This window comes from Dryobates pubescens, chromosome 6 (genome assembly GCF_014839835.1).
Source record: "Dryobates pubescens isolate bDryPub1 chromosome 6, bDryPub1.pri, whole genome shotgun sequence".
Taxonomy (NCBI): Eukaryota; Metazoa; Chordata; class Aves; order Piciformes; family Picidae; genus Dryobates; species Dryobates pubescens.
The window spans coordinates 12998338-13024310 of NC_071617.1; the positions used below are offsets into that span (position 1 = coordinate 12998338).

The 25973-nt window shown below is 39.1% G+C and overlaps 1 protein-coding gene across 1 annotated transcript in view; it reads right to left on the bottom strand.

Annotated features, from left to right (window-relative positions):
• The window catches only part of AHI1 (Abelson helper integration site 1), a 95180-nt gene extending 69570 nt beyond the window's left edge, over positions 1 to 25610 (bottom strand). Inside the window, exons 1-12 of the mRNA XM_054162615.1 lie at positions 25566 to 25610; positions 20718 to 20788; positions 19371 to 19492; positions 15472 to 16079; positions 13678 to 13835; positions 12552 to 12765; positions 10509 to 10701; positions 8663 to 8758; positions 6945 to 7130; positions 4664 to 4816; positions 3206 to 3338; positions 2086 to 2209 (exon numbers count right to left, since the gene is read on the bottom strand). Of these exons, the coding sequence (XP_054018590.1) occupies positions 2086 to 2209; positions 3206 to 3338; positions 4664 to 4816; positions 6945 to 7130; positions 8663 to 8758; positions 10509 to 10701; positions 12552 to 12765; positions 13678 to 13835; positions 15472 to 16079; positions 19371 to 19492; positions 20718 to 20727 (1997 nt within the window). The 5' untranslated portion in view covers positions 20728 to 20788; positions 25566 to 25610. The remainder of the gene's footprint in view (positions 1 to 2085; positions 2210 to 3205; positions 3339 to 4663; positions 4817 to 6944; positions 7131 to 8662; positions 8759 to 10508; positions 10702 to 12551; positions 12766 to 13677; positions 13836 to 15471; positions 16080 to 19370; positions 19493 to 20717; positions 20789 to 25565) is intronic.
• Between the last annotated feature and the right edge of the window lie 363 nt (positions 25611 to 25973).

The window sequence follows — 25973 nt, forward strand, 5'->3', positions numbered from 1 at the left end:
ATTTGTATCACATACATGGGTATAATTGATGGCATATTTTGTGCTAGTGGTTCTAGAGGCAAACACTTGCAAACACTTAACACCATCTGCTTATCCTACCAATTTGTTCCACCTATATTTAATCCTTCAGTGTGGTCCTTTCTAATAAGAATTGAGATTTATTTATTGCTTGACATAGTACTCTGGATATTTTGTACATAAATAAAAGTAGAACCACAAAAATAAACCACAAAAGAATATTTAGGACCATGAGGTAAAATTAAAATATCAGAATGTTTCAAAAGAACCATTACCTACCACGCAGTGTGATCTCAAGGATGTTTTCTTTACATAAATTCAGCTCTTACTATTCATCTGTTTCCTATCCTTCTCTACCCATAGCTGTAAGATCAGATTTTTCTTAGGAAATGTTTTTGGTTTGATGCTATACAATTTATTATTGAGCCATGCCTGAAGAAGAGTCTGTTAGGAAAGGAAAGGTACCTAGATCATGAAATACAGATGGGGCAGTGCATTTCAGAGTACAGTCACTATACCAAATTCAATTGTTTGAGTACCACCCTTCCAGGCTATTCTGAAGTGAGTTCTTTACAAAATTGCAATCTCTTAAGAGTGTAGCAATTGACTTGCAACTTAATGTACAAAGGTCACAAGGAGTCTACCTACCTTTTAGAATGGTTTTTGCTCTAGTAACATAAAAAGTTCACTTATTACTCACAAATCACATGGGACTAAAACTTGGAAAGGCTCAAGGTACACATACAATATGATACAAAGCAAAATTCACATAAATTCCTAATTTTCCCTTCAAGTTGCCTTGGCATAGAGTCTGAGAGATGACTCAAGTAATAAATTCATGACTTTAAAGCAATGGAGAACCTCTTATTCCTCATCTTTCAATTCTACCATTTTTCAACAGCAAGATGCTTCCAGCATGGAAAGGAAAAAACCAGAAACTCCTTGCCTAAATGAAGACATTTTAAAAGAAGCTTAAGGCAACGGACAGTAAATACAGGAACTAGTAACTTGTGCAGTGACTATGCATAGTACACAGAAAAGGAGTCAGACCACTAGTTTCAACTTGCTGCCACGAATTCAAGAATTGAGGAACAGCTGGGCCTTCTTATAAGCAACATAAATTACTGAAATTGCCATTTCCTTCAATACAAAAAAAAATCTAATTTCATTTAGAAATTAGGTTAAGCTCTCAAAATACTCTTTTTTTTATGTCAAAGTACAAGCAGGGAAAAAAAAAACCCACCACGGTTCCATACATACAATGTATCATTTAACAATCCTTCTGGCATTTCAATTATGCAACTGCCTGTAGCATTTCTGGGTTGCATAACAGAAACAACAGACGGGGTTCTGAAGAACACCAAAAAAAACACAAACCCTGGGAAAAACTACAAAGTTGCTTGTAATAAAATTGTGCAGTGTCACAGCCATATTTTCATGTATTCCTACAGTTTCAAAGCTTGCTTTTAAACCTTGAACAGATTAGTATTTTAACATTAACACTGCTCTAAAGTACACTTTTTAATTGTGAAGGAACATGCATAAATAGTCAGTCTCAGAAATAATACTGTGAAGTGTAATTTATGGCAATTTAAGTTGAATTATTTAACTAAGTGTCCAAAAACTACAGAACCCCCATAATCACACATATGTGCTGTGTGGCAAATTTATAACTAACTTGAGTCTTAAATTTCCAATTTTCTGCCTCAGGAAAACTTAATACTACATTCATAATATAGTAGTTTCTCCAAGGATAGAATACTCCAACTGTCTCAGTGACTTTATCTTGAGAGATAAAGACTTTTGGCTTTCTGCTGCACTGTAGATTTAGACAATCTAGGTTTTGTAAAACCTTTTTTCTCAAACACATATATGTTAGAAACCAATGCAGTAAATACAGCATAAGTGATATACTGCATCAGAATTTCTATAACATTGTAGGACAAGTCAGGTTGTAACCCAATCTTTAACTAAACATTTTAGTACAGTTTGTCATAAGCCAAGAAACTGGACCATTTTGGTTTTGGCTTCTGATGCTATCTGTCAGAACACCTTCATCATACTGACCTTACAGTGCCATCAGAGGATGCAGTAAGAAGGTATTGATTGTCCTTTGACCAACACAGATCATACACTATGTTAAGGTGACCATAAAATTCTCTCAGGAACCGTCCAGAAGGGATTTCATACACTAATGAAGTTTCAATACAAAAAGAATAATAATTAAAAAAAGATAAATTAAATCTCTATTTACAATTATTAGTCCAAAGCGGAGTCTGATCTTAGGCTGAGTTTCTGCTGGCATAAGTCAGCTAATTTTCTTTACCTTTTCATTTTCAGAGAACAAGATCAAACAGCTGCTAGATATGCACAGATGGCAAGCATATACTTCCATCTAGTGGCTCATGTGTGTCACAAATATCTTAACCCTTAAGAAAGAACCTACTTCTCAAAATTATTGGAAACAGATTTGGATCATAATTTATAAACATTTTTACAACTATCCAACAATTTTTGAAGTAGAGATTAACACTGAGATAATTTTCTGGGGCTGAGGAACAAAGGAATTTAGACTTACTGTTCCTTGCATTTAAATATTTATTTTGTGTACACTTAGGCAGGGTTTAAGAACGGTGCCATTTAAACTAGTGTGAAGAAGGAGCCCAAATCTGAGTAACAGGAATATTTGCAGTTACAACTGACCTGGAACATGGAAGACAGCTGCTTCCAGTAATCTGTCTGGAGATGACAATATTTCATGTATCTAACTTTCATGATAGGTTAGGAGAAAAATTTACATAAAAAGTGTGGGAGCTAGAAGCTGGAAAAGTTATTTCACTTAATATCTTATTATCAGAAAATATGCTCTTTATGCAAACTGATTTAACATTTCTCTTAGACCTCAGCACAGAATTAGTGTGATTTCATACCATTACACTGTATATGTATCACCATACATAAAAAGGTAATCTCAGCCCTATTAACACAGAAAGAACATTTCCCTCAATGCTCTCTCAGTGTACAGAACAATTTGCAAAATACAATTATAAAACAGAACATAAAAGAACCCCCACCAAAAATCACAATTGAAAACACATCTTTTACCCTTTAATTTCAAACTATATGATGTACAAGGAAAAAAAAAACAAACATAACAAACCACAGCCTAAACTTACTATGAACTTACAAATAATGGGATAGCCATTCCTTCCTGCACATGCTGCTGCCAGTGTTTTTCCATCATGAGAGAAACGAATACAGAAGCAGCCCATATCTCCAGCTCGCAGGGAAAACAGGTGCTTGTTGGGTATGCGGCAAGCCTAGCTTTTCAGGCAAGAATTGGGATTACACAGTTATGAATATTATCTCCTCAATGCTTAAAACACATCCTTAGTTCCTGTCATGCATAAGTTTTAAAAAGCTATGAACACCTTAAAAGGAATTTAAAAGAGAAGTTCAACCTTATGAACAAAGCCAGTTCAACTGCATAGTTTATCATAGGATGGTCTGGGTTGGAAGGGACCTCCGAGGGTCATCTAGTCCAACCCCCTCTACAGTAAGCAGGGGAATCCTCAGCTAGATCAGATTGCCCAGAACCCTGTTGAGCCTCATTTTGAATATCTCCAGGGATGAGGCCCCAACCACCTTCCTGGGCAACCTGTTCCAGCGTCCCACCACCCTCATAGGAAAGAACTTAGGCCTAACATAGGCCACCAAACATACCTGCTTTGTGTATCTGTTTCTACTTTATTTTTACAGACAACTAGCAAGTTTAAAAAAAACTTAAGAACACCTAAAATGGAAATACTTTCCTTAATGTTAAGAAGTGCTTAACGATGATTATTGTGAATAATACAAGCTTTAGAGTTAGTCTGTAAGTCAAGCTTATTTAAGGACTCTAAGGACAACTTTAATAATTTAATAATTGCAGTGTGAACTCAGAAGACTATCTACAGTCCCTCAAACCTTTGGTCTACCAAATCACTTCTAGCATTCCTCATCTGTATTTTAATTCCTGATTTTTATTTTAAAAGGTAACTGCAGATGAGAGATTTCCAAAAGTTGCACAGCTGTTAACAGTCCTCCTTCCTCTCTCCCAAAATAGTTCTTCTTTTTCATCCAAGGCCTTTTGCTCCAGAACTAAATTCCAAGTTTAACAAGAATTAACATACCTGGAGTAGTTATGTGACTTTAACTTAAACCAGGTTTATGTTTATGAATAAAAAAAATAGTAGGAGCAGAGTCATAAGTATACAAATAGATCTACTTGTAAAATAACTGAATATTTCTAGTTCACTTCAGAATAAACGGATCTTGTCAGAAACCATAAATGCTGAAAATCTGAGAAATGGTTTTCTAGCTTACCTCCACTACCTGCATAGCCCTACTCTTTCAAATTTCTGGATAATTCTGGGAATAAAAATACCTGACTTTTCTTTTTTGGGGGAAAAATGGTTACATGAGATGTCATTTATTAAGAAATTCTACTCTTTCTGAGAATTCCTTCTGTTTCTTATTGTGTTTAGTGTTTTTTAATTTGCTTTAATGAATACCTTCGTAATACTTCTACCATAAGAGTAATGTCATAAAAAGCTAGTATATCTTTAAATTATTTTTCTTTAAAAAGCAAAGAAAAAGATCTCACCTGTCCAGGCAATCTGGTCCATTTAAATGTCTCCTTTTTCTTCTCTGAAAAAGGCTCACAAGATTTTTTAGCTCCTTCTCCCTGGAGTTCACCCAATGTTGCACTACTTCCTTCCTGCTGACCAGCTATCATAGAGCTGAAACAAGGAGCAACCTTAAGGCAAACAAAAGTAAGTAGTAAGAAAAAATATTTTTTAAATGAACAGTGCAATAACTAGAAATATTAAAAGGTACTTTTAACTGCATTGTATTTTTGTACCTGAACAACAGAGACAGGAAAAAGTTTAATACATGAAAACTGCCTAGCGACAACTTTAAGTAACCAGCAAGTCAGAAAGCAATCTGAGCTTCCAAAGTTGTGTCACTCAGATAAAAGATTTTTTCAAATAGTTGATACTTCTGTTTATCTATCACAATTGAAAACACATCTATTAACTATCCAGGTTAGTGAAAATTAGAAATACTTTACCAGCTGGTAAAGGCTGATTAAAAAAAATACAAGGATTTCAGCATGTACCTTTTCAGCAGCGACATTAACCTACCACCTTCAAATCAAAACATTGCTTCAGCATGAATATGGTGCTGAAAGATATTAGCAGCATTGTGTATATGTTCAAGTGCTGCGAAGGACAAAGCAGGACTTACCACATCTGTGACTTGAATTGTTGGTAGAGCTTATATACTTTCCAAACTTCTCTAAGTATGCTTACAGAACCTTACCTACAAGTTACACCAAGCCTGAATACACAGAAAGCCTTAACGCTGTGAAGAAGCCTATCAAGCCCCATGTCCAATGGTCACACAGTAGTTACAATTCTGACCAGTTTCACTAAGACAAGTCTCTTCAGAAACAGCTCTGAATACCAGGCAGAATTACTGTTTTCTTCCAGGCTGACAGCTGCTAGGTATTCACTTCAGGGTGAATAACTGTCTAGGTTCCTGTGACTACAAAGGGAGGTCACACACCAAGTATAAACTGATTTAGGAGCTTAAATCAGTTGTTCACACACAAATGTCTACTTCCACATAAGATGCTATCTTTTATGCAAGACATCTGTTTTCCTATCTATCAGCCCATGCAGGAGGTATGGAAGATCTGGGCTTTTCTAGAGAAGCAAGAGAATACGTAGTGCAATCTTAAATGGAAGCAGAAAACTATGCATAGAAAACTCTGCCATGCTGCATGGCAGCCTGAAACCCAGGCTTGCCAAATCTGGCACCTACAAGAACAAGAATGAAGTAATATCAGTAGCCAAGGGATCCAAGTCAAGCACAGCTCAGAAAGCCTATGAAAATTCATCGTATCACTTGAGCTTCATGGAGGACTGTAAAGTAGCGACAGCTGTAAACTTGTCATAGCACCTAAATATACTAGGAAAGCTTTCAGGGTATGAAGAAGACAGTCTCAGAACACTTCCAGAAAGATCAGACAGATGCTCAAAGTGCACAAAATTCCTAACAACCTCACCAGCGGACTGAGCAGGAGAACTGAAGATTTCATTCCCATACACAGATCAGAAAAATGTCCCCCAAACATATGAACTAATCCCATGAATTAGCATGGTTTTGGACTCTATCTCACCAGGCCTCCACAGATCACCCTTAACTGCACAAACAGTAAGCAGAAGAAGGACTTATGACAATTGTAAATATGTATGTATGTATGTAAATAGTAAATGTAAACATAGAAAATTATGTAGAACAATATTCCACTTGCATTATAGACGAATAAATGCTGACCTCGGGACATATAGTCTGTAGAGGAGTTTTTATTTGAGAAAGAAATATGACTAATTATAATTTGAGAGCACAGGGAATCAAGTTAAGTGACTTTACATCTTCTCACAGAATTTACACACCTGCATGTGCCTAGTAAACTAAAATGGTATGTCTTCTAGTAAGGAGTATCAGTCTTCAGCAAAGTACCTTTGTGAGGTGTCCCTGCCCAAGGTGGGGGGTTGGAACTAGATGATCCTTGTGGTCCCTTCCAACCCTGACTGATTCTATGATTCTACCTTGAAACCCTTCCGACTGTCAATGACCAAAGATACAAAGTAGGAAAGTCCTTTTCAAAAACATCTATGAAGGGCTGAGTTTGGAACACATAGGTTAAGATGCAATTTTCCTATTACACCTAATTATATATTAGCTATTTCACATACTACATGTACGTACAGCTCTTACACACATGCATACAAACACATACACTCACATGCTCTTGCTGCTAGTTCCTAAAGTCTGTATATTTTTTGATCTATAGAAATATTATGTATTTAACTTACATTATCTGGCAGTTTTATGCCTCTTACAGTTACATATAAAGTTGATGGGTAACGATTTCTAGGACATTTTTCCCACCAGTCATAAATCTCAACCACATTTGAATGTGACTTGGTCCTTGGAGGTGGGTAATACAATTGCAGGCGGACTTTTCTATCAATGTTCAGAACTCCATTTGCACCTACAAGCTGGAAGGGTGATCAAAAAGAGGGGGGGGAAAAAGTATTACATTAATATGAAAGTAATAAAAGCCAATGTTTATTTCTAGCATCTTAAACAACTACAGAATAGATTCTGAAATCCACTTCTTGCTGGGGACATATACTATCCCTAAAAGCTATAGTGAAGGAAAAGTGTATTAAATATGCCCATAATCCCTAGATGTCAGCCTAGATTTGCAACATGCTTTATATGCACAAGAGTAATACCCTGCATGGGGGAAAACCTCTGCACTATCACCCTTATTGTTTAAATTACTACTTGCTGGAATCACCCAGACCTCAAAAGACAGTCGATCTAAAAAGAGCCTCCTCCAGCTCTGTCTCTTTTGAAAGCTGTAGCAGAGGGCATTGATAAGGCTTTGACTTACAGCAAAAGATACAGCAAAGCAGCAACCTTTCCAGCATCAGAGGAAAGAGTTCTTTCTATCAAACAAGTGTACCTCATGCCATTAACATTGACCACTGTTTATCAGGATACTTTTACTTTGACATAGATGAAAAGATAATGCAGATAATACACTTGTCTCCTCCTATATGTCTCATCTTGTGGACTGCTCAATGGCTGTCAAGGTCTAATGAATGCAGGGGTAGGTGTAAATGAACAACCCTCAAGCAAATTAAAGACTCAAAGACCAAATTAGCACATTTAAGTCTCTCCTAAAAGGGTTAAAAAAAAAAAAAAAAAGAAGGAACATGATGTGCTGGCTAAACTACCTTTGTCTCATTGCTGTGGCATCTCAAACTGTGCAACTAAAAAATGTCAGGTATTTTATAATTAGGCTAGGGACACTTTTCAAAGACTAATCAATTGAAAAAGCCACTACAATTCAGAATAGCTGAGGTCAGTAGATTTGTTGTTTTCTTTGCAGATACACTGTAGCAAAACACACAAAACACAAACCCAACAAAACTCCCTCAAATCAAACCTCCTGTACTTTATTAATAACAACTAAAATTTTCTTACACTTCCTTCCTACAATTACCTGAAGGAAGGCTATAGACAGGTGGGGGTTAGTCTCTTCTCCCAGGCAACCAGCACCAGGACAAGAGTCTCAAGCTGCACCAGGGGAGGTTTAGGCTGGATGTTAGGAAGAAATTCTTCCCAGAAAGAGTGATTGGCCATTGGAATGGGCTGCCTGGGGAGGTGGTGGAGTCACCATCACTGGAGGTGTTTAGAAAGAGACTGGATGGGGCACTTAGTGCCATGGTTTAGTTGATCAGATGGTGTTGGGTAATAGGTTGGACTTGATGATCTCTAAGGTCTTTTCCAACCTGGTTAATTCTGTTCTATTCTTTACATACTCTCTACTATCAAGCATGTTACTGTAAATTTTATGGGATGAAGGAAGAGGACAAGAAGAGCACAACCAAGCAAGGAAGAATTTGCTTTTCCATCTCTGTAGCCTGCAAATACTAAAAAATGTTTTCCCATTAGCAGAGTTATTGCCTTCTAGATAACTGAATAAGATGACTTACAGTTGTTGAATTATTTACAATACCTTTAGAAAGGCCCAACAAATTTTTCGGAAACCACACTCTTGAATTTGTACATCAGAGTTGTCTCTCACTTCATCCATATTTAGAAAAGCAAGGATCTGAAGGTATTGGTAGGAATACAAAAATATTTGCAATGAGCATATACTGAATGGAAATTCAAAAATACTGTTGAAAATATGCACGTGTAATGTTTGTCAGTCCTGTATAATTCACAAATCTGACAGTCAAAACCAGCTGTAGGTTAATCTAGTTGGAAAATGGTAGTTTCCCTTTCCTAGATTTATCACTTCAATCATAGAATGGTTTGGATTGGAAGGAACCTTCAAGGATCACCTCATCCAACCCCACTGCCACAGGCAAGGCCATCTTTCACTAGACCAGGCTGCCCAAATCCCTGCCCAATATGACTTGGAAAATCTCCAATTATGTCCATGAGATTCTGCATTTTTCTGGTCAGTAACCAGAATCTTCTCACATTTAGCCACTCCTGGACATTTATCTGGTATACAAAATCTTGGAATTGTGATTTCTTCAAAGCAATACTTCATAAACCATGATGAAGTCACAGAATCACAGGTTGAAAGGGACCCCAAGGATCATCTGCTTCAACCTTTCTAGGTCATAGTGTAGTTTAAAAGAGATGGCCCAGCAGCCTGTCAAGCTGAATCTTAAAACTGTCCAATGTAAGGGAATCCACTGCTTCCCTTGGGAGATTATGCCAATGTCTAACTGTTCTCATGGTGAAAAACTTTCTTCTGGATTCCAGTCAGAATCTCCCCAAGAGTAACTTGTACCCACTACCCCTTGTCTTTTCCATGTGACTCCTTGTAAAAAGGGAGTCTCCATCCTCTGGGCAACCACTCTTTGGCATGCTTTCAGTGTAGTCATCACAGGATCACAGGCTGTTAGGGGTTGGAAGGGACCTATAACATCATGGAGTCCAACCCCCCAAATGATACTTTGGTCCCAAGAATAACATGACTTCCATGAAGAAACTTGATATACAAAGGTAATCACTTCTAAACTAAGCAACTAAGGACTCAATTCTGTAAACTCATTTATGAGTACAACGAAACATAAGCACGTGGTGATAGTGTATAAAACCTACCTGAAACATAAAAAGGAATTAAAAAAAAATATTGTATTAGGTTCCCATTTTCAGGTTAATACTACAGAATCTCTCCTTACAAATACTGACGCACTTCAACCCAAAATTATGTTGAATACAGACCAATATATTATGTTGAAGATATACAATTTTTCTTTTAAAGCTTTGTTGCACTGGAGAATGAATTTATAATTACTCTGTGAAGAATGGAAGAGAAGTAGATGTCTAAAACATTAATGGAAAACAACGCAGTAGTTTGCTCATTGGTAAAAGGGTTAAAAAGGGTTTTGCTAGAAGCAGGCAAATTCCATCTTTGAATTTCTGGTACTTAAGCTTATTTTCAGATTTCAAAAATGTGAAAAAGGAGAAAGTAACATCCTTTATACATTGTGCCATCCCAGCTAATCTGAAAGAATCTTACCAATCTTTCCCAGAAGTTTGACAGTTGACTTAAGAAAGCTTTGTCCTCCTTACGACTACAAAAAACAGGGGAGGTTTACTATGACAAATGCTTATTATTATTAGCAATCACCAATACCACTTTTTTGGGTATCTCCACTTGATTTTGTATCTCAAGGCTAAGTTATTAATGCAAGATTACTGAAACAAATCAGCTGTGGTGGGTTGCAATTCCACACACACACCCCAAACCCACCATGTCAGTCAAATATATACCATTGAAGAAACAAACAGAACGTCATAACACAAACATATACTGGAAGTAAAATATTTAACCTTACCTCAAAAAACAGGATTATTTGAGGGCTTTCCTCAGTGTTTTGAATAAAATAATTAAAACACTTATTAAATATGACTTGCTCCTCCCACTCTGGAACTGTTGATTTAGACTGCCTGAAGTCATATGGTTGTGTCATAACAGGAAGAATGTGCTCCACTTGTTCTTGTTCATGGCGAGGTGAAACTTTCTTCGTGCTGTTTGAAAATTTCCAAAGAGTTAGAATTGCTATAGTGCCTTTTAAAAACCAACTCAAACTAGTACTTTCAGTTACTGAAAGCAAAGAAAAAAATACAAGATACCATTTACTTGATTTTAGAAAAAGAAAATGCCTAAAACCATCCACAATTTAAGACTATTTGCTACATGCTGAAGTTCAAAGTTCTAACAAGCCAGTTATTGTTACCAAATTTATGCATAATGATCATGGTAAAGTATAGCACTTAAACAGTGTTAAATTTTGGTTTTCAGGAACATTATGTGTAATGACAGTGGAAAAAAGTAACTGAAGCAATTTGAAATATGAAAAAGTAAGTTTCACTTCAGGAATTTAAAAGTTATTTTATATTAAAAAAGGCTGATACTTCTTATGCTATGAGTTTTGCTTATTATCATCTTCTTGGCTTCTACATATTTCTGAGATTTAGGAAATTTTCTGTCTGGAAGAACATGCAGAAGAATGTGCAGAATGGGTTTGATGGATGGACCATTCTGTGGAGAAAGAACTGACTGATGGGTCCATGTCCAAGTGGAGGCCAGTGACAAGTGGAGACCCTCAGGGATCAGTACTGGGACCTGTCTTGTTTAACAGCTTTGTTGGAGACATGGAAAGTGGCATTGAGTGCACCCTCGGCAGGTTTGCTGACAACACCAAGCTGCATGGTGCAGCAGACATGCTGGAGGGAAGGGAAGCCATCCAGAGGGACCTTGACAGGCTGGAGAGGTGGGCCCATGACAACCTCATGATGTTCAACAAGACCAAATACAAGGTCCTGCATCTGGGTTGGGGCAATCCCAAGCACTGATACAGGCTGGGCAGCAACTGGCTTGAGAACAGCCCTGAACAAAAGGACCTGGGGGTGCTGGTGGATGAGAAGCTCAACAGGTGCCACCAGTGTGCACTTGCAGCCCAGAATGCCCGTCACATCCTGGACAGCATCAAGAGAAGCTTAGCCAGCACGTTGAGGGAGGTGATTCTCCCCCTCTACTCTGCTTTGCTGAGATCCCACCTGGAGTACTGCATCCAGTTCTGGAGCCCCTAATACAGGAATGATCTGGAGGTGCTTGAACATGTCCAGAGAGGGGCCATGAGGATGAACAGAGGGCTGGAGCACCTCTCCTATGAGGACAGACTGAGGGAGTTGGGGCTGTTCAGTCTGGAGAAGAGAAGGCTCCGAGGAGACCTTATTGTGGCCTGCCAGTATCTGAAGGGGACCTACAAGAAAGCTGGGAAAGGACTTTTTAGGGTGTCAGGGAGTGACAGGACTAGGGGGAATGGAAAAAAAAATAGAAATGGGTAGATTCAGATTGGATGTTAGGAAGAAGTTCTTCACCATGAGGGTAGTGAGACACTGGAATAGGTTGCCCAGGGATCTGGTAGAAGCCTTATCCCTGGAGGGTTTTAAGGCCAGTCTGGATGTGGCTCTGGGCAACCTGATCTAGTGTGAGGAGTCCCTGCCCATGGCAGGAGGTTGGAACTAGATGATCCTTGGGGTCTCTTCCAACCCTAACAATTCTATGATTCTATAATACAAAATTAATTTGGCTGTAAATACAGGGACCTCTAGAGCAATACAGCATTTAAAAGTGCCATAAGAAAAGAAAAATACCACTCCAATTTTCTGTAAGTGTACATGTATTATCAGAGATGTAGAAACTAATGAATCACTGAATCACAGAAACTATAAGCATGAATGTATTATCAGAGATGTAGAAACTCATGAGTGGCTTTGCAAGCTTAAAATTCAGCATTATTCTCAATTTTCTAGGGAAGAATCTGTGTGTGCACAATAATCATTGGTAATATAAACAATTCACTAAAAGTCACCTTTGATCCTTCTTTACGTATAAGCCAGTTCTCCGATCAACGACGTGAATTTTAACCACAGGATGAGATACCAGGAGATCGGTTTTAAGTCGATCAGATCGATGGATATAAACTCCCAACACCAGATCATCACCAAATCCAAGTTTAGACTGCGCTGAAATTTCTGAGTTATTCATCTCCTCATCATTTGCTGCAGCAACTTCTGTGTTTTCTTCTAGAAATACGAACAACACAAACCAAGATTACTATGTTCCACCAGCGACAGTTTAAAGCATAAAACTGCTCTGTGGTCTCTTACCAATCCATGACAAGAATATTTAACATGTCCTTCATGTAATGGTTTAAAATTATCAGATTTGCAGTATTTTAATGTATATTCATGTCTGTGTTTAATCTATTCCTATTAACATTTTCTATTTACAGTCAGAGGTCATCCTTCTACTGACAGAAGTTCTGACAAATAACTTAAAATCCCTACAGTTCAATATCCTGCTCTGGGCTATAGCAGGTTTTGTTTATTTGTTTGGTTTTTTGTTTTTTTTTTTCCCAAGGAAAACATGAAAAAAGGATAAACAGAAATTAATGTCTTCTCCAAACACATTTTTCCTGAATTTACCAAACACTGTTTACAGAATTTCCTCATTTACAAGTTATAAGCAAGATCATCACACCTACGAGACACCAAAAAACCTACTCCTCATCAATTTCTGTCTTCTCTATTTTTAAAATCAGTGTCTTATTTTTGGCCTCCATAGTGTTTGAGGAAAAGAACTCTCCAATTTGACCATGTATTACATTAAAAAGTACTCCTTATGTTTGAATTGAGCATTGGGTTAAAACAGTGGTGACACACCATTTATAGCTTAAAGTAAGAATGATACATTAATAAAAATACAAGTAGAATATGTATCTAAGTAAAGCACTGTTCAGATATTATTATGCTTTAAAAAGGTCCACTTAAAAAAAAATAACTATCAATTTCAAAATGATTTACACTAACTGAATTCTAAAGATTTTAGACAGATACATCAAATAAGCTCCTCCATGCGTTACTACTATGGCAAAGGTAAAGAGGCTTGGATAAAGCAGCAAAGCAGCACAACATTCTAACACTTTGTTGGCAGACCTTTTCTGGTTTTCTTTTTAACCTTCTTTGCTTTAGGTTTTTGGTTTTCTGTACTTTCCTCCAGTTTCTGTTCTTCTGATGCAAATTGCCTTTCCAATGACCGATTTTCATTATCATCTTCTGCTGGGTGATGCCGGAGCTCAGAAAGGGACATTGCACTGCAACATAACAGAATTGCATCATACTGCATATATGGATACAATTGGTCATTAGCATTATTAATCCACTTGAAATTTCCCCTTTAATTCTGCAAGTCATCATCTGTGTACCTTGAAAATCCCACATACACACCCAACATTAGTATCTTGCCTTTCTCATTTCTCTTCCCTCTTCATTTTCCCCCTGTTTTCCAAATAATTGCAGAACCATTCATGGGAGTAGAGCTATGCTAATAGCCTTCAGCTGGATCAGGGCCATCACTCATCACTAAAGAGCCACACACAAAATTACCTTGAATTAGTTAAGAGTGAATTCGAAAGAAAATAAACATAGAATACACAGAATAGAATACATAGAATAAACCAGGTTGGAAGAGACCTTCAAGATCATCGCATCCAACCCATCAACCAATCCAACACCACCTAAACAACTAACCCATGGCACCAAGCACCCCATCAAGTCTTCTCCTGAAAACCTCCAATGATGGTGACTTCACCACCTCCCCAGGCAGCCCATTCCAATGGGCAATCACTCTTTCTGTATAGAACTTTTTCCTAACATCTCGCCTGAACCTCCCCTGGCGCAGCCTGAGACTGTGTCCTCTTGTTCTGGTACTGGCCGCCTGGGAGAAGAGACCAACATCCATCTGTCTACAACCTCCCTTCAGGTAGTTGTAGAGAGTAATAAGGTCACCCCTGAGTCTCCTCTTCTCCAGGCTAAGCAACCCCAGCTCCCTCAGCCTCTCCTCATAGAGCTTATGTTCCAAACCCCTCACCAACTTTGTTGCTCTTCTCTGGACTCGTTCCAGCAAGTCAGCATCCTTCCTAAACTGAGGGGCCCAGAACTGGGCACAGTACTCGAGGTGCGGCCTAACCAGTGCAGTAATGGAAGATATTTATAAATAAATAAATTAAATAGATAGATAAATTAGAATCTTAAGAGTTAAATATTAATCTTGACAGCATTTTGAAAAAAAAAAATAAATGTATTTGGCAGTATTTTTTCATAACAGAATCATCCATTTCATCACTTGGAAAATATACAGAGTTTATCAGAAAGTTTCTGCCTATCTTACTCCAAAATGAAACACTTCACTCAAGGTTCTTTGCATTGATGAATGAGTAAGAAAATAATTTTGCCATCCCCACTTCTATACTTTAAAGTCTGAAATTACACAGAATCACAGAACGTTAGGGGTTGGAAGGAACCTCAAAAGATCATCTAGTCCACCCCCCCTGCCAATCATCCACACAAGCCTTGCAAAATTTAATTATCTACCCATCTTAAGACAGCCACAAGTCCTTCCAGAATCACACATTTACAAAATTCAACAGTTCTGACATATACCATTAATTTCTTTATTAGGCATGTTTTAAATTCCCATGCTATTCAAATTCACAGGATGAACTTTATTACTACATAAAGCTCTACTCCAAAAAAAGACGGATGGTAGGATGACTGCAGATGTAACATGTCTTGCACAAAAAGGCCCTCACAGGTCATAAAGCACAAACTGTAAGGGGCTACAATCAGATTTGTCAAACATCACTGATAAAAGCAAGGTAACACACACACAGAGAAAGGTAATGCAGTGGTTTTCTACACCGACACACAGCATACAGTTTATCACAGTACCTTGTTTCAGTTTCACTCAAAACTGCTATTTCTTTCTTCTTTTTCTTCTTCTTGACCACTTCATTGCTCGACACAACTTCATGGCTTTGAATAGTAGAGGTAAGTTCAGACATCTGTTCTTTAAGTTTCATTTTTATTTTCTTTTTAATTGCATTTGCCTCATCCTCAGCCACATGCATCTGATAGGCTCGAATTAGCTCTTCTTCCTCTTCTAATTCACCTACATTTCTCACTTCAGTCAAGGAACTTTTACTCTTTTTATCACCTTCGTGATGAGGCACATCTGTTTGGGATTTAGTTTTTGTGCTCTTCTTTGGAAAATCAATCTTTTTCTCAACACTCTCCAATTTGGCTTCATATAAATTTTCTTCCTCATTGAGTTGTTCCTGTAACAGTGATTTCTTTTTCTTCTTGTTAGACTGTGGTTGCTTGTTCTGCTCCCTGCTAAGAATATCATTGTTTATTTTCTCTGCAATTGAGGCTTTCTCTCTCAGCTTATTTTTCTTAAATCGAGGGCTCTCTTCTTCAGGATTATAGGTGTTGTTTATAATTGCTTCATCATTCACACTCTCCTTAGCTAGATCAATATTACTTCTAAAGGTATCAAGCTATAAATGAAAAGAACATAAAACACACTAAAACTTATGTTCTAAGGATAAACAGTACTATATTTCTTTAGCAACATTACATACAGTAAAACAAAAATCAAAGAAATGAAATCTAGTTGCTTTCTTGTTTAAAAGTGACAGATTGAAAGGCAATAGAAAAATCACAGTGAAAAATAAAATTCTATGTTTGGGCACTTCACCCTCAACTTTCTTTCACTTGTTTTTATATTACTTTTTTATATTACTTTTATGTCTATCCAGTAAGAAGAAGAATCCACAAGTCTACTCCATAAAGAGATGCCAGTGCTTCAGATTATGGAAGATTGGGGCAGGGGGAGGGAGGCTACAAAACAGACACTGTGAAAACTTTGCAAACTCAAAGCTCCACAGGTTGTATTTGGCAACCGAGACAGAAACTAAAGTACTGAATTAGTCAGAAGAAACTCATAAAATATCCATCTTATGCAAAAGAATGGAATAATTTTCAAGCTTGGAGATAAGACTCTTATTTTCTGCACTCTCATGAAACTCTAGACTCCAACCTGTCATCCACAGCCTTCTGAAGAAAGGGAAGGAGCAGATTCAGTAAGGTTGGAAGGAAAAAGCTGTAAAAGGATCTCTCTGTTGCAATCCTGCCTTGAATATAAAACCTCAGTTATCAGTGCAAGCCCAGCTCAATATTGTAAGCTGTTCAGACTACAATCTAGAGAAGAAATTCTTGTCTCCATAAGGGGATCTTGCTTTTCACCTCACAGAAAACTTCACCAGCTTCTTCTGAGACCTCTTTAACATGAAATTTATATTGAACCAAATAAAGTAAATGTTTTGTCACACTGACTACAGGCAGTTTAATATATCTGTGAAAAATAGTCTGGGCATTGCCTGGACTGAGGCTTGCCTTACTGTCACAACTTGCAATAGGAGACACAAGTGGTTAAAAACAAGTATGTTGACTGGTATTCCCAAAGGGATACTGGTAGATTAATTTTCTTACTGTGTCCCAATTGCTTGTTTTTCCAGCCATGCCTTCTGGTCTGTTATCCACTGCACCTGTGGCTACTGAGCAACAAAGCAGAACTTTCACTGGCCACAGCTAATGACTATTTCCATCTCCATTACAAGTCCTTCATTTGCATCAGTTGTGACTTCAAACTCATCTTGCCCTGCTGACATCAGCCTTTCCTCTCCTAGTCAGGCTACTTCCCTTCTCTCCAGGCACACTCCATACAATGGGAACACAAAGCAGAGAAAGCTGTTCTGAAGGGACAAGCTTCAAAACATGCCCTAACCCAGACAATGGGTTAAGCACCTGTGAATGTGCAAACCTGGACATTTCCTGGGGTCCAGATGGTCCAGGTAAATGTGTAGTACATGCAATTAACCCTGTAACACACAACTGTGAACTGCATGTGTCCCTGGCCATGTTTGGATATGCCCCATTCTACAGGTTCAGCTATCAGGTTTCTCTGTTACCAAATTGTCTTCAGACAGCATTTAAACCAGCAGAGAAGGTAGGCAATTTGCCTTGTTCTCACCCAGAAAGCTACAAGAGCCACATGCTGCTGCAATTGCAGCTGAAGAGCCTGCTCTAGCAGAAAACCTACACCTGGGCCTTGCACCTGGACCAAAGCAACCAACTCTCTGGGAGCCCTGCGATGAAGTGCACGAGAGACAGAGAGAGGCCCCTCAGCTCTCCCTGAACCAAGGAAAAGCTCCAGACTGTGAACTGGGCACAAAAGGAGAGAGGCCCCTTAGCCCTCTCCAAGCCAAGACCCACTTGAATTATAGTTAGAGCCTCTGGGAAGACAACAGAGGAACAAGCCGTGAGTACCCAGATCATTTGCTATAGAATCCCCCTCATGGGAAACTGCAGATCGCAGCACCTTCCTTTCCAATTTAAATCACTGTATTGGAAATTCTCAGATTTGTGCTTAAATCATTTAACTGTCTTCATATGTAGAATGTAATACCTACAACTAAATAACAGAACCTGTAAATATATTTTGTAAGTAAGTTACGGCGGTGCCGTGAAGATACCACTGCCCAAAATATTAAACATGAGATATATAAAATACATATTTTATTACACAAACAAGGATGCAGGTGATCTCCTGTTTTGTAAAATCACAGCGACCTCCTGCAGCTCCAGAACTCAGGTTTTAAGGAAACAGTGGACTATGATGGAAGAGCCTTTATTAATTTAAGAAAGGCTAGATTCAGTAAAGCCAGAAGAAAAAAAGCATGACACAGACAACTGTCACAGATAAATTTCACATTATTTCAAGATATGTGAAACTCTGTATAATTAAGTTATGCAAAGTGAGGAAAACTGGGACAAAAGTAAACAACTTCCCTCTATCTAACTTTTCTTCCCCTCCCACACAAATTTCTTTCTTACAAAAAACAACTGGTTATTTGCTGAAGCTTTTACATACAGCCAACATGGAAAATACCAACCTGAGCTCTTGCAACTTTCTCACACTCTACGGAAGTATTCAAAATGTTCAGTGTTAGGTTTAGATACACATTCTCAAGTTCTCAAAGCACTTGTTTTCAGTGCCTTGCCTGCTATGGCTCAATAAAACCATGAAGCAAAGCTTCCACATGGATTCTAAAAATGGTTTTGAATTTGTGTTCATACCACAAACTTATGATTCAGTTTATGGTGTTTCTAGGTAACTTCAAAATACTAGTGGTTTACATCAGACTTCTGGAATAGAAACCAATTCTAAATCCAAAGTAAGCTTACAATGCCTATGAGTAATATGTATTTGCACATGACCATGCAGTTAAGTGCTCAAAAATACTTACTCAGACAGATTTAAAAACTCACATTCCACCAAAAAAGTAAAGCTAACCAAGGAAGTCTACACATGTTAGCTATAAAAAAAAGAAAAGAAAAAAAAGAAAGGGGAGGTGTGGGGGGGAAACCCACCTCTTCTATGCTACATTTCAGATACCATACTGATCTGAGTTTGAAAATCTTAAACTCTTCTGAAAAAAGTAACTGGAAAAAAATGTACTGGCAGACTTTAAAAGAGTGCATGCCTGCATGTGCCACTTTCTTTTTACCAGTATTATATTCCACAAAATTTTGGCATACTTCCAAATTTCAAGGGTATCTTGCTGGTACACAACCAACAAAAGCCAAAACAAATCTAAAAATGAAGAATGTGAAGAAATAGACTTCATTTTAAAAAAAAAGAGCTTACATCCTCTTCCACATTTTCCTGATCTTTTTTTTCCATTAAGGAAAGCAATAAAACAAAGTTTGCATATGTTCAAACTCACCACAATATTCTCTTCAGTGTGAAACTTCTTCTTCTTTGATTTCTTTGTGTCTGTCAGACCAGCATGATGCCTGAAGATTTCCTCAAAGCGGACTCTGGTTTTTGCCTTTGCCTCGCTTTCAACTGGAAAACAGAACTCTAGAGTGTGATTCACTAGGTTCAATAATCACCATTGCTAATGAAGTCCATAAGCATGCTTCAAAATGGCAAAGCACAAGAATTATTTTATCAGGGAAAGTTTACCAGGAAATTCACTCAGTATTCAGTTAAGAATTTCCACTGACAATGTAAACCACAAGGATAACTCAGCAACATTTTACAAACATGTCAGACTATTCATTACTGGTTGCTGAAGTCTGTATTGTCTACTGTTTCCTGAAGAAAGCAACATATCAGGATCAGCATAAAACTGCCAAAGCAGAGGACAGATTATTGCCCTCACTGTTTATGAACAGTGACACACTGATAACAGAGGTGACAGAGTCTCCAGGAGAAGCAGCAGCTCTGGCTTCTTACTGCATCCAGAACTCGGAGGAGAATCACCCTGAGAAAATTGCTAAAAGGAGATCTGAACAGATCTGAAATCAGTTGAAGCTGAGAGTCCCTGCATTTCTGTGAATCATAATAGTGCTATCAGCAGCAACTCAAGCCTTGAAGTAGTAGGTATTCTAGACCCCCTGGAATAATGCTTACTTTGTACATAAAGAATTAAAAATACAGTCTGGCCCAGCAGTCAAAGAGCTCTGGTGAGACCCCACCTGGAGTACTGCATCCAGTTCTGGAGCCCCTATTACAGGAGGGATATGGATGTGCTGGAACGTGTCCAGAGAAGGGTCACGAGGATGATCAGAGGGCTGGAGCACCTCTCCTACGAGGACAGACTGAAAGAGTTGGGGATGTTCAGTCTGGAGAAGAGAAGCCCTGGAATGGGTTGTCCAGGGAGGTGGTTGAGGCCCCATCCCTGGAAGTGTTTAAGACCAGGTTGGATGAGGCTCTGGCCAGCCTGATCTAGTGTGGGGTGTCCCTGCCCATAGCAGGGGGGTTGGAACTAGATGATCCTTGTGGTCCCTTCCAACCCTGACTGATTCTATGATATGATACTATGATATTGTCAGTTTTTCCAAAAGGCCTCAAATAGAAAACAAAACACATGCACAAACACAAAAACCAAGACCAAAACCAACCAACCAAAGAGCAACACTGAAAATTACCTACAAACATGGACTCAAAACACAGTCATTAAAACATTAAAACACAGCATTAAAAATTTGTAGACTGAAGTAATTCCTAGTTACATCTCGTTCTGACTATAAAACATGTTTGGAAATCAAACACAAAATATTCTTACCTGCTGGCATTTTTAGTCCTCAGTTAGAAGTGACTCAACACACCAGCTGCTCCTTCTTCAGAATTCACCATCTATATGAAGTAATTAACCACTTTGATTAATATAACTTGTCCATAGACTTGAAGCTAACGATTGAATGCTCACTAATTAACATCAAGGACAAGTACACATCTTTTAGGAAAATATTTCTTTCTAGACTATCTGTCTAAATTATTAGAAGTTCTCTGCCATCAAATCTCAGCTCAGGATTCTTAGCATCTATCTGATACTTGTTATTTTGGAGTAAATAAAAGCCAGCACCAGAGCAGTTGAATTTTAGTGTGGTCAGCAGGAGCAGGGAAGTAATTGTGCCCCTGTACTGGGCACTGGTGAGGCCACACCTTGAATACTATGTTCAGTTTTGGACCCCTCACTACAAGAAACACACTGAGGTGCTGGAGTGCATCCAGAAAAGGGCAAGGAAGCTGGTGAAGGGTCTGGAGAACAGGTCTTATGAGACGGTGCTGAGAACTGGAATTCAGTCTTGAGGAGGCTGCTCTCTACAACTACCTGAAACAAGGCTGTAGTGAGGTAGGAGTCAGTCTCTGCTCCCTAATATCAAGTGATAGAAAAGAGGAAATGGCCTGAAGTTGCACCAGAGGAATTTTAGATCAGATATTAGGAAAAATTTCTTTACTGAAAGGGTGGTAATGCATTGGAATAGGTGGCCCAGCGAGGTGATGAAGTCACCATCCCTGGAGGTGTTCAAAACTCATGGTAGACATGGCAGTTCAGGACATGGTTTAAGAGCCATGGTGGTATTAGGTCAATGGTTGGACTGAATGATCTTAGAGGTCTTTCCCAACTGAAACAATTCTGTGATTCTATGAATTAGCTATGCATTTCTGGGCAATAACCAACTAGTTCAGCACTGTAGTCCTCCAGCCACCTAAAAAAACACCCCTACAGTTCATTTCAGTAATACTAACCCATGAAGCCATTTACATTAAAGCCTTTCTTAAAAGGTTCCTACCCTCACAAGCACCACCAAGGAAGTCACATTGTAGCCAGCTGATAGTTTTCAATGCAAAGATTAATACCTGCCAGCAAATCTAACTTTATTACAAATATTTACATATTTATGTTTACATAAGGCATTTGTATTTTACATAAAGCAGACAAGCATTTACATGAAACTCATTTATCTAAAGAAAAAATGTTTAGGCCCTCCTGGTAGTGGAGAAAAGCCTACAAATGCAATCCAAACAAAGCTTGAGGGCAAATTAAAATATTATACAGCTTTATCTTCTCATCTAGAAAATGCAGAATGTTTTACAAAAAACTTTAACACACAAAGCTGTTTTGTAAACAGTGGAACTAATGAAACCTGTCTTTCTATGACTGTGGTATATTCCCTTTAGCCTTCTATGCAATAAACTACCATACATATCTCCTCAACAGCCCATAAGGCAATAGTTTCAAGATCCCCCTAGGTAACATCTCCTTCTGGACACCGCTAACTCATGTTCATCCAGACTACATATATCCTAGTAAGTGAAGACATAGTAGGAAATACTGCTAGACTGTATGTCTGCATTATCCTCTGCACCATTTTGGTCCAAGCCACCTAACACTCACACAACTCCCAGGTAGAGTATACGAACATCATGTGTTACAAATCTTACACTTACATTCCCAAGCATCTGCACTACTGTACCCTAAGAACCCTGTCATCCCCCTGACAGGTTACTTGCTTCTTCCTTGTCTCCCACAGGCTTCATACTTACAGGAAATTTTGTATTTGTTACAGCAGTTCGGTCTGCTGGTTAGCCAAACCAAAAGAAACAAAAGGCAATGTGTTAGGACTGCTTTGGGATTACAGAAGCGGTGGTTAGTCAGTTGCCAGGCGTCAATAGTTTATTTCACGCATTAAGCAATGCTAAGTATCCAACAGTATAAGGGTGTTTGAAAGAAGTGAGGGACTTCACAGGAAGAAATTAAAAACAAACCACCAAAACCAACACTGTTCTCCCATATGCTTTCATGACACTGACAGAGTAGCAATATTTTCACCAAAATATGTTTTGACCCATAAAGCAAAGCTTTACTTTCACAACTAAAACAGTAGCAGTTAAAAGGAACACTTCTTACATGAAACAGAAGCAGCAAACATTAACAAATAAATGTGCTTTTGCAATTTCTACTTAGCTATACCAAAAAAGCCATTTTATTAAGTGCTGCTTTTCAAGTAGTTGGTTGACAATTGGCTAGAGAACCCTCAGAATCTTAAAGAGTAGAAAACTAAATGCAGTTGTAAAAATATTACCACTTTAATAATTCATTGAGGATTGCAGGAACATGGAAAAGTCTCTTATTAGTTGAGACATTTCAACCACCCTTCAAGCACTAATTACACATAGCAAATAAAAAGGTGAAGTGCTCTTAAAACATGAAGTAAGACAAAACAGCAAAATAAGTCAAGTGCGTATCTGCTCCAAGTATCAAAATAATTTTATGGACAAAGTTTAACCACACTATAAAAAAAAAACCCTATAGGTAAATTAATTTGCACATACTTTTGCTTATGATGCAAGAAACCCCTTTCCAAAGGTTACAGTCACCTCATATCTGCCAGCCCTGTCAAACCACATAGGTTTGACAATTTACCAGTGAGTGCAGAATCATAAGAATTGTTAGGGTTTGAAGGGACCTCAAGGATCATCGAGTTTGAACCCAGCCTGCCATGGGCAGGGACACCTCACGCTAGAATGCTTCATTTACCTCTATTTATTCAGTAAAAGTCTACCCTCTTCTGGCAATAAAATAAAGAGATGAAGCCCTGTAATGATAGTGCTGTTATTTTACATAATTTCCACTTTTTAATTGCATTACCTTTGACATGGTAAATTAAAGCAACTATTAGACTTGTGTAAATATAGATCATTAATCAACAAGGATAAGAACAAGGGTGTTTAGTCAGTGTAATCTCACCTTAAAATAGGAGAGATTTAATCGTATATCAAAGTTCAGCAACCACAGTGCCCCAACCTGCATAAACTCAGCTATCATTAAAATTAGTCTTGTAAGATGCATTTTTGCCTGATCAGGGCAGTCCAGGAATGCCAAAAATACATACTTGCAACAGTGACACATTCTAGCCGCCAGGAAAAAAACAAAAAACAAAATCATGAAGCCAAATCTTCCACAAATGTCAAGAACGACTATGTACCTTGCCAAAAATCATCTGCTTTGCTCTTCTCTAATATTCCATCTGTATTTATAAATGTGATGTTACATTAAATTCTTGCTCTTTTCACAGTATTCTACAACACTCACTGAGTTGTGATACTCTGCATAGGAATTCCCTATGCAATACATGCTGCAAAATCCACTGTTAATAAAAAAATCACTCTTACTGGTCACTAAAAAAAGCCCAAACAATCAAAACTATACTATAATGGAGCAGAACACACAGAATCTGTACTTCAGAATGGGAAATGACAGATGTCCTACCTAACTAGGACCAGTTGGGAAACTGATCTGACAAAACGTAATTGCACACCAGGATTTTTATGATGTTCATGAATGTTTAATTTTTCTTTTGTCATAAAAAGTTAGTGTACTTTCCAGTGGCTGAAAATAAGCAGAACATCAGGCCTTGTCTACTTCTCATTTTTTCAGATGAGAATGCTCATCATAGTGGGAAATCCTGGGGTTTACTAGTAGGCTTCTAATTCAGCCATCTGTAGGTATCACCACTGAGCTTTAACTCACAATTATATACCAAAATAACACTGAGCAGATTATTTGTTTCTCTTCACTAATGAGAAAAGTGACATCATAAACCAATCTGGTTTTATTCATGAAAAATCAGTATTTAAGTCCAGAAAATGGACGAGCAGAACGTTTAAAACGGCTGGTGCTACCCATCTTAGTTTTCTAATTGTAACATATTAGAAAGATTTAATTTCAGGCTTAACTGCCAAGTTACTTTTCCACAGATTTGGCATTGTTGATTAGGATGTTAAAAAGTCAGTTCCTCTCCTGATGGCAAACGTATGAACTTCGGTTCTGTAGAAGGAAATGGAGCTTTAGGTCTCTGCCTTATCTTGGATCTTAATTATGAAAATGGGTTCGCATCACATGGCCACCCTAAAGTATTTTAATTTCTGAAGTGTCATTTTGCTTTGCTTAGAGAAATAAACAACAGATACAAAGGAACGTTCACAAATCACAACTGGATTAACAGACGGGACGAATGCCTCATATGAAGGAGGCATCGCTGCTCTCGGGTTTAACACGCCAGGCACAGGGCACTGGATCTCAATGTGCCGCGGCTCATGGAATCTCACCCTAGTAAAATCCAAAGGCTTGTAGCGCGAGCGGGGTAAACCCCAACTAATGAACGGATAACGCCACTACTCCGCACCGAGACCGGGGACCGACATACACAGCGGCCGCCTGGCCGGGTCGCCCCTCCAGCCAGCACCCACGCGAGGTGCGGCCCGCATGCCCCCGGGTAAGGCTGGCCGCCGGCCGGCCCTCGGTCCCGCCGCCTCCCGCTCGCGCCGCTCCTGCCGCGCGCGCCAGAGGCCCCGCCGCGGCGCGCTTCGTAACGGCTTCCAAACACCCGGCTGAGTCCCCTGCCTGTGGCGGGAGAGAGGGGACGCAGAACACACAGGAGGGGAGCCGGGGGAGGGAAGAGCAGAGTGGGGGCGTGCCTCAGTCTACCCGCCTCTAGAGCCGCGCATCAGGATGAGTGGCTACAGCGCCCGGCGGGACCCCGGTAGTACGCGGCCTCTGGGTCCAAGCCTTGCCTAACGCGACTCCTCGCCCGCCGCAACTCCGCAGCGCCAGGACACCACTCACGTCAGCCCCGTCCGGTTCTGGCAGCACCGCGGTCAGCCGACAGCTACTGATGCAGTTACCCTGTTTTTCACCCCCCCGGCCTCCAGTGGTCTCTCCCTCCCCCCGCGCTCCCCTTCGCAGGTCCACGCAGGTGGTTTTGCCGAAAACAATCACGGCTGCCAAGGAAACCGCGCACGTGGCGCATGCGTGCGGGGAGCGGCCAGGACGCCGCACGCCGCGACGGCTTAGGCAATGCGGCCTTGGGCGGCGAAATCGTAGCGCCAATGTGCGCGCACGTAAAAAGGTCGTGTGGTGTGCATGGGAGCGCCTGCGTAGCAGGGTCGTTCTCCTAGGGAAGAGGAAGGCGAATGCGAGTGGCCGCTGTGGTCTTGTGCTCATGCGCGGCCTTGGATCTTATGCTCATGTTCT